This window comes from Uloborus diversus, unplaced genomic scaffold (genome assembly GCF_026930045.1).
Source record: "Uloborus diversus isolate 005 unplaced genomic scaffold, Udiv.v.3.1 scaffold_72, whole genome shotgun sequence".
NCBI classification, from domain to species: domain Eukaryota; kingdom Metazoa; phylum Arthropoda; class Arachnida; order Araneae; family Uloboridae; genus Uloborus; species Uloborus diversus.
The window spans coordinates 38,333-47,446 of NW_026558923.1; the positions used below are offsets into that span (position 1 = coordinate 38,333).

Here is a 9,114-nt window from a genome sequence, read left to right on the forward strand (position 1 = left end):
CCAACATACCCGATCATGATAATAAGATTTCCTTCAATTACAATCACGTGACGAAACGTGTGCGAGTTAAAGTGAAAAACAATGCACGCGTTGTCTTTCATGAAGGATTATCACAGATGTTAGGATTTCCCCCAATGGTTATAGGGGGTGATAGCGATAAAAATGTGGAACAGACCGTGTTCAGCCCGCAGATTGCAGATCCTAATGCACATTTCCGAGTACTCATGGTTTATACGGATATAATCGAACCTCAAATCATAGGTGATGTTCATGCTCCGCTCCTGCGAACAATTAAAGTCAGCGGTTCCGATGGAGAAATGGTCAGCGTGGAATATGAAAGACCTCACTATTTGCCCGTGAGTCGAAAAATTATTGACACTATCGAAATCGTTATAAGAACCAACACAGGAATGTTAGTGCCATTCGAGCGTGGAAGGTCGTACGTGAAACTTCACTTTCGTCAGAAATTCCTCTCATGATGTATATTCCATATCAATGCTGTCAAAAATCCTTTGAGGATTACTACACCCATCAATCTGGAAATGGTCTTAATTATTATCAAGGTGCACCCTATCAAAGAGGCTATGGTTTCGGAGGACTCTTTAAATCTTTCTTCAGAGCTGCGGTCCCGCTTTTCAAGTCGGGTGCCAAAGCAGTTGGAAAACAAATTTTGAACAGCGGAGTAGATGTATTCAACGACGTGTCACGTGGTGAAAATCTGAAAGTGGCTGCTAAACGGCGTTTGAAGGAAGCCGGTAAAAACTTGACGGATAAAGCTGCAGTTAAATTAAAGACCATGATCGGCTCCGGCAGAAGGAATAAAAAGCGCAAACTTCCCAAGAAACAAGTCAGTGTTCGTAAAACCAAGAGAGTGAAAACACATCACGATATTTTCTCTTAAAAAAATGTCTTCTCTCATTCATCGCGATTCTCCAGTGTGTGTGAAATCAGAACTGGACTTATTCACACTGCCTCCTACTCAAGCTGCTATTGAAAAAGGACAATTTGTCGAATATCACCCCATTGCAAGCATTCGAGACGGATCACCTCTCGAATTTTCAATATCTGGAAGCGGCGTGGAATATACAGATCTCAACGCATCCTACATTTACGTGAAAGCGAAAATCGTCAAAGCGGATGGATCCCCCATATCACCGAAAACCTCCAAGCCCGATGGATCGGAAGTTGAAGAAGTTGTAGTGCCAACCAACTTATTTCTCCATTCTCTGTTCTCACAAATCGACATCAGTTTGAATGAACGAAATATTTCATCTGCAAGCAACACTTATCCATATCGCGCATACATTGAAACTCTGCTAAATTATGGAGAAGATGCTAAGAAAAGTCAACTTACATGTGAGCTGTTTTACAAAGATGAACAACCTGAAGAAATCGACCCCAAGGCTGTGAACGCTGGACCCGGATTGAAATCAAGATATGAACTCAGTAAACACAGTAAAACATTTGATATGATCGGACAATTACATTGCGACTTGTTTAATCAGAACCGTCTTTTACTAAATTTGGTCGATATTAAAATTAAAATGACTCGAAGCAATGCAGCGTTTTGTCTTCTATCGTCAAAAGTGGATGCTGCATACAAAGTGGTATTAGAACATGCGTCATTATTTATACGAAAAGTTCAAGTGAGTCCTGGAGTTTCACTCGGTCATGCAAAAGCTTTGGAAAAAAGTTCTGCCAAGTATCCCATCGACAGAGTTTTATGTAAAACTTATTCCATTTCGAAAGGAAGTTTTTCCTTCATGCAAGATAATGTATTTTTAGGTGTGATGCCAAAAAGAGTCGTGATTGCATGCATCGAAAATGCTGCTATGAATGGACATTATTCAAAAAATCCCTTTCTATTTTCACATCATGATGTGAATTTCATCTCTATATATGTTGACGGTCAACCCGTACCAAGTAAACCAATGGAATTGGATTTTAAAAATAATAATTACATTCGTGCTTATCACAGTTTGTTTGACGGATTTAATAGTGATAAAGGCATCTATTTGTCTCGTGAACAATTCGCACTAGGTACGACACTTTACAATTTTGATCTCTCAGCAGACTTATGCAACGGTCCTCATTTAAATTTACAACATCAAGGAAATTTGAGAGTTGAAATTAAATTTAGCACAGCCATCGAAGAAACGCTCTCGTTATTGATCTACGCCGAATTTCAAAACGTGATTGAAATTACAAAATCTCGTCACGTGCTGTGTGATTTTGCAAATTAAAAAATGGATTCGAATCAAATACAGAATATTCTTCAAAGTGACTCAATTACCAAAAAATATTTTCTGGGTGTTTTCCCAAGTGATCATCTGAAGGACATTGTCATCGATACAACCCCCACCTGTTTTATTGCAAATGTGGACACTTCGAAAGAATCCGGAAGCCATTGGGTGGCTTTTTATGTAGACGGAAAACAATTGGAATTTTTTGATTCTTATGGAAATCCGCCTTCTTTTTTCAAAGGACACATTGATGATTTTGTATCACGATTTTCGAATGTAAACTTTAATCCCATGACATTGCAAAGTAATGTCACGGCAGTATGTGGTCAATATTGTATTTATTATTTGTATTCAAAATGTCGCGGTCATTCCTTGAAAAATATATTGTCTTCTTTTATAGATTCGCATGTTTGTAATGATAAGATTGTATACAATTTTATTGCGAAACGTTTTCATGTATTTCCGAATTTTAATCAATAAATATATTTAAACGAATATTTTCTTTGTCTGTCTCTCATTCGCCATGGAGTTTCCAAAGTTGGAGGTTCCTTTTACGATGGTCGCAGCCGGACCAACTTCTTCGGGAAAGTCATTTTTCGTTGCCGATCTCATCAAACATAAACGTGAGATGTTTTCAATTGTCCCCGACAAAATTGTATGGTTCTACGGGATCTATCAAGAATTATATGATACGATCCCCGATGTGACGTTTGTGGAAGGATTTCCTTCAAATTATCGAGAGTATTTGGGGAATTATACGGTTTACATAATTGATGATTTAATGCATTCTTGCGGTAAAAATGAAGTCATGACTAAATTGTTCACGCGTGGAAGTCATCATATGAATATATCTGTAATTTTCATCACACAAAACTTTTTCCACAAAGGAAAAGAAATGCGTGAAATTACTTTAAACGCACATTATATTCTTCTTTTCAAAAATAGGAGAGATTTGAGTCAAGTGACTCATTTAGGAAAACAGATTTTTCCCAGACATTTAAAATTTTTTCAAGAAGTGTATGAGGATGCGACGAAGGAGAAATTTTCATATCTGTTAATCGATTTGAAAAATGAAACACCCGAGGAAATGCGTCTGCGCACAAATATTTTACCCAATCAAACACAGTACATATATCAGAGAAAAATAGTATAAAGTGAAAGGATATAAATAATAACATTCATTTGTCATCATGACAATTACCAAGCAACAGCTGAGCGAGCTACATCTTCTGCAGATTTGTCCAGCAAAACTTCAAAAAGAGTTATTAAAAAAGATTGATGTGAAATGTATCAAGGCAATTTGTGAGTGCTGTCACAACACATTGAAAGGAAATATTCCTCTATCAAAACATCAAAAGAAGAACTTGTCAAAGCACAAGACAACTTTGCGCAAATTAGCAAATCGTAAATTAGCTTTGTCGAAAAAGCGGAAGCTGGTTGTTCAAAAAGGCGGATTTTTGAATTTTCTCATTCCTGCAGCTGTAAGCGTGCTATCAACTATACTCGGAAATGGAACACGCTAAGAAATATTCCTTGGTTCCCGAGGAAATATTTCTGAAACATACAGTCACTTCCAATCAGTTGAGTGAATTGGATCGTGAAATGTTAAAGATTTTACAGAGCAAGTTAGCGGATCATGAAAAGTTATCGAAATATACAGAACTGCTACAAAGGAAGTTGAACATGACAGAATTCAACCCAAGATGGACCCAACCTCAAGAAAATAAAGTTATTGAAAAAGAAGAAGAAGAAGAAAGAAAAATAACAAAAACTGAAAATTATGAACCTACGATACTGAAAAGCGTTGCAAAGAATTACCTGCATCAAGCAAGAAATCTGTTGGATCTCCTGAAGAAACATTCCGATCTTTTATCATGGAATGAAAAAGGACAAATTATTTATAAAAAACAAAACATTCCGAATAGTAATATTGCTGACCTGATGAACTTAATTTTCAGCAATCGAAAAAATATTCATGTACCATGGAAAGATGAATTTTTACACACGTTAAATGAAATAAATGTACCCAAACATTTTGTGAAAAATAAGTATTTAACAGATGTGACTCCAACTTTTGTACCTAAAGCTGTCAATATGTCTCTCGATACACCCCGAAAGAAAAGGGCGAAAAGACAGCCCGATTTTGTATGGGATACTATGTATCAATAAAATATTTTAGTTCATTAATTCTGTCTCGTTATTATTTTCGATGCATGCAAATGAAAACAAAATTGTACTTCATACTTTTCCACAGCTATGCGATATCAATCATTTTATATACAAACGCAATAAAATAGCATCAGACAATGTTTACTAAGCCTTTCTTTTCTCGCAGTAAGAAAAGAGTTGAACAATAGCAGAGGGGGTAGGATTTTCTTCTGCAGGACATAGAAAAAGTCACTCGCTTTGTTAAACGCTTCCCCCAACCTATTCAAAGCGAAGGGCAAAATTCAATGGAGTGTGAAATTGGATTAGGAAATAAAATGTACTTTCGCGAAGGGTGTTAGAAGTATTTAATTTTCATCTATGGGTTTTTAAAAAATAAATTATTCTAGCAAAATTGAACTTCTTTGCATATTCTCAAGGAAGGGACATAGTCTTATCGCAATAGCGTCAGTGCCTGAACAACGCTCACTATCAATGATGATTCATGTGCGCGTGATTACACGGGGGTTGAAAGGTGTTATCGTTGCTTGCTATGAGTGTGTTATCAGATGAATCAGAATCACGAGATCAGAGAGGGGGACTGATTTTGTATACGGCACCTTCTAAACTAATTTTAATTGGTCAGAAGTGATGTCACTTTTAAGATCCTGTATTGGTCGATTTCCTCTACGTCACATACCCTTGATTAATGAATTTAAACTTATTGGTTAACGAATTGACGTCATCGCGAGTATAAAAGGGCCTTGATTACGAAAATTACTCACTTCTGAGTTTCGCATCGACCTAACCAGACGTTCTCTCTTGCCTACGTGCTTTCTTGCTTTTAAGCTTATTTTTTTGGAACTTGAATATTTTTAGCAGTTTTAGTAGTAGAAAATGTCTTCAAACATGGAAAACGCTGCCTCTACTTCTGGATCCAACGTAAGTTTAATTCTTAATTTGGTTTTATTCTTGTTATTCCTTTTACTTTTAATTCTTATTTTTGTAGTTAATTTTTAACTTTGCAGTTAATTCTTAATTTTAGTTCGAAATTCTTAATATATAATTTTTGAAATTAAGTTTAACGTTAATTCACTTTAACTTAGCAAAACTCTGCTTTCGAATTTTGTAATTTAGTTTATTGTTCACTGATAATATATTCTTTTTTGCAGTTCATCGACTTTGGTATGGATGAGACTGAATGGGACACATTGATGGCAAGTGTTCCCACATCCATGTTGGAGCCCGCTGTTGTTATGCCTCCTCCTGGATTTGCACCAATTGTAAGTATTATTTCACTTTTTGATGAGTATGTGTTGTATCACCATATTTTTATTAAATATGTATTTATTATTTTGAAATCAGGCCGGACCCAGTGGAGTCTCGCAACCTGCATCTCCTAGGATTAGCCAATTCAATACTTTGGCCCCGGATGTTTCGGTTGTTGTGCCCTCTTCGGATGTCCCCTCCGCATCGAAGACTGCTCATGTAAGTTCATTTTATATTTCAATGATATTACATTTCAGGCATTAACAGTTTTTGATTGTTTATTACACGTAAAAATATTTTTTGATTGTTATTGTAAAATAGAAAAAAAAATTTATAAGTTGGAAAAAATTATTTTGAGAAAATTTTGCTTCATGAAAATTGTTTTGAGAAAATTTTGCTTAATGAAAATTTTGCTTAATGAAAATATTATTTTGTTAGTTTGAGAAAAAAAAATTTGTTAGTTTGAGAAAAAATTTTGTTAGTTTGAAAATTTATGCTATAAAAAAATTAACACTTTTAGTTTACCGTAAATCATGTCTGAAAAATAGTATCATGTGTTTAAAACATTTTGGATGGGAAAATGTATTTATGTGTTTTTAGGTTCGCGATTTGGGATTTGTGTAAAAATATTGAATTGTTTACAACTATTTACGCTAGCCAAAAATTGTGATTGTTTTTCAAAGTCAGAGAAAAAAATGTATTTGTTTACTAGTTTGAGAAATTGATGAGAGAAAAATTATTTTGTAAAAATTTTGTTTGAGAAAGTTTCGCTCAATGAAAAGTTATTTTTGTTAGTTGAAAATTATTTTGTAAAAGAAAAAACTTATGTTAGAAAAAAAAAATACTTTGTTAGTTTGAAAATTTATGTTAGAAAAAAAAATTGTTTGAAAAAAATTTTGCTGAATGAAAAGTTATTTTTGTTAGTTTGAAAATTTATGTTAGAAAAGTTTTGTTTAGTTAAAAATATTTATGTTAGAAACATTTATTTGATTACAAGTAGTTAAAAAATATTTATATCAGTTAGAGAAAAAAAATTTTACAAGTTAAAAACATTTATATTAGAAAAACTATTTCGCTTAAGAAAAAACACTTTTGTTTAGAAAGATTTTCTTTTCAAAAAGCTTCCCTTTCTTTGCTATGAGCTGGCGAGGGTGAAGAAATTCGACACATTGAAAGTTGGACCCCCTACTGTTTCTCCGTTTGACGCATAGACCGTTTGACTAACTCCCCTCATGTTTACTTTGGTGATCAATGAAGTGTAAATTTCTCCTCTCGTCTTTTTCACTGATAAAATGAAAGTACTCTGTGTAGAATTATATAACATGTTTTGGACGGGGAAAATTGTATTTCATGTGTTTTCAGACTCGCGCAGGGAATTATTAGAAATTGTATTTATGTGTTTTCAGATTCGTGATAGGGTTTTTTAGAAAAAATGTGTTAGATTATTTTGTTAGGATTTTCAGAGCGACGAATAGGTTTTCATTAGACATTTGGTGGGAAATAAACGTGAAAATAGAATTTTTGAGAAGAAAACTTTTTAAAGCTCGATTCTAAAAGAGATTTTTTGTCTCTTTGATAGGCCTGTTCAACTTGCAATAAAGTCTTCGCATCAAAGCCTAATTTGACTAGGCATTTGAAAACTCACATGGCTGTGAAGCCCTTCGCTTGTGAGGAATGTGGCAAAGGATTCGCCCGCAAAGAACATTTGACTCGCCATATGCTGATGCATGCTCCTGCGACTGTTCCGATCACTCATCAATGCAAGGACTGTGATATGACCTTCACGAGACTGGACAATTTGAGGAGACACGAGCGTGCGACTCATGGAGAGCCTATTCACAAATGCTCTCAGTGTGATCAAGCATTTAGCCGAAAATCTAATTTGATGCAACATGTGAGAGTTTCTCATAGCGCTCCAATGAAACGCAAGGCTGAAGAGCAAGGACCTGCACCTAAACGTCACAGGCCCGCACGTAGAAGTGCCCTCAATACATTCGCTACGGAGTTTTTCACACCCTCCCCCACGAATGCCGCCGACCTTAAAATGAGTTTCAAGGAACTCAAGCCACAAATACTTGCATTCTTGAAAGAAGAAATGATGGAAAAACAATCGATGAAGTGGAGAATTATCGTCAAGGCCCTTTTTTCAAGAATTGGATCCGACGGCGAGGAACAAATGAATTCAACATATCTTAGCTGTAAATTCGTGACGGAACTGGTTGAAGAAACCATTGAAAAACATTTAGATGAAGCCATGGTATGTGTTGAAAAAAATTTAGAAGAGTTCCAGCAGCTAGGATCTGGATGGATTTTAGAAGAGATACAACATGTGGAGATCCCAACAGCAAAATATCACCCCTTGGCAGCAAGCTCATATATTCCACTTCCTGGAAAACTTGCTGCCAAAAAAGCCATACTTAATATTCAAAACGAGGACCAAAAATGTTTGGTTTGGTGTCTGCTAGCAGCAAGAATGAATATTGATCGGGGAGATCATCCATATCGGGTGTCACACTACACGCAGCATGAGCAGGAAATAAAATTAGGAGAGGTTCCATGTCCCGTACCTGTGTCGAAGATTTCAACAATTGAAAAATTAAATAATCTGAGGATTAACATTTATGGTTATGAAGAAGAGGAAGTCTTCCCGCTCCATATATCCAAGCATAAAAATGAAGAATCAATAAATCTTTTACTAATATCTAATGACGTAACCCACCATTACTGCCTCATCAAGAATATGTCTCGTCTCCTCGCCGACCTCACCAAGCATGACGGTGCACGTTTTTACTGTGAGAGATGTTTACATCGTTTCTCGCAGAAAAAACTTCTGGAAGATCATTTGAAGTATTGCAGTGAACATTCTCCACAGAACATTAAGATGCCGAAAGTCGGTGAAAATATATTGAAATTTGAAAATGTCCATTATCAACACCCTTTGCCATATGTAATATATGCGGATTTCGAATCGATTATCGAGAAGATCGATGGAGATGTGAGACCGGAAAGTAATTCATATACTGAAAATGTTGCAGAACATACAGCATGCGGCTATGGCTATGTCATCGTGGGACCTGATGGGAAATGCATCAAGCCGATACAAATATACAGAGGACCGGAGGCATCACATCATTTTTTAATAAATATTTTAAAAGAAAAAGAAGAACTGGCTGAAATTATGACGAATATAGTCCCAATCAAGATGACGTCACAGGATGAAGCAAATTTTAGGGCAGCTACTCACTGCACAATATGCAAAAAAGTATTGAATAGGGATCGTGTGAGAGACCACGACCATATTAGTGGAGAATATAGAGGCGCCTTGCACAGTTCCTGTAATTTAAAATTTAGATTACAAAAGAAAATTCCCGTAGTGTTTCATAATCTGAAGCACTACGACGCCCATCTCATCATGCAAGAATTGGGAAAAATTCATGATCATGACATCCATGTAATT

At 35.6% G+C, this 9,114-nt stretch overlaps 1 protein-coding gene across 1 annotated transcript; it reads left to right on the forward strand.

The window, feature by feature from the left end:
• Positions 1-5,295: 5,295 nt before the first annotated feature.
• Positions 5,296-8,797, forward strand: LOC129233785 (RB-associated KRAB zinc finger protein-like). Its single transcript, XM_054867760.1, has 5 exons — positions 5,296-5,330; positions 5,561-5,671; positions 5,754-5,876; positions 7,237-8,547; positions 8,693-8,797. The coding sequence occupies exons 1-5, from the start codon at positions 5,298-5,300 to the stop codon at positions 8,795-8,797; spliced, it is 1,683 nt and encodes a 560-aa protein (XP_054723735.1). The 5' UTR covers positions 5,296-5,297.
• The last annotated feature ends 317 nt before the right edge of the window (positions 8,798-9,114 follow it).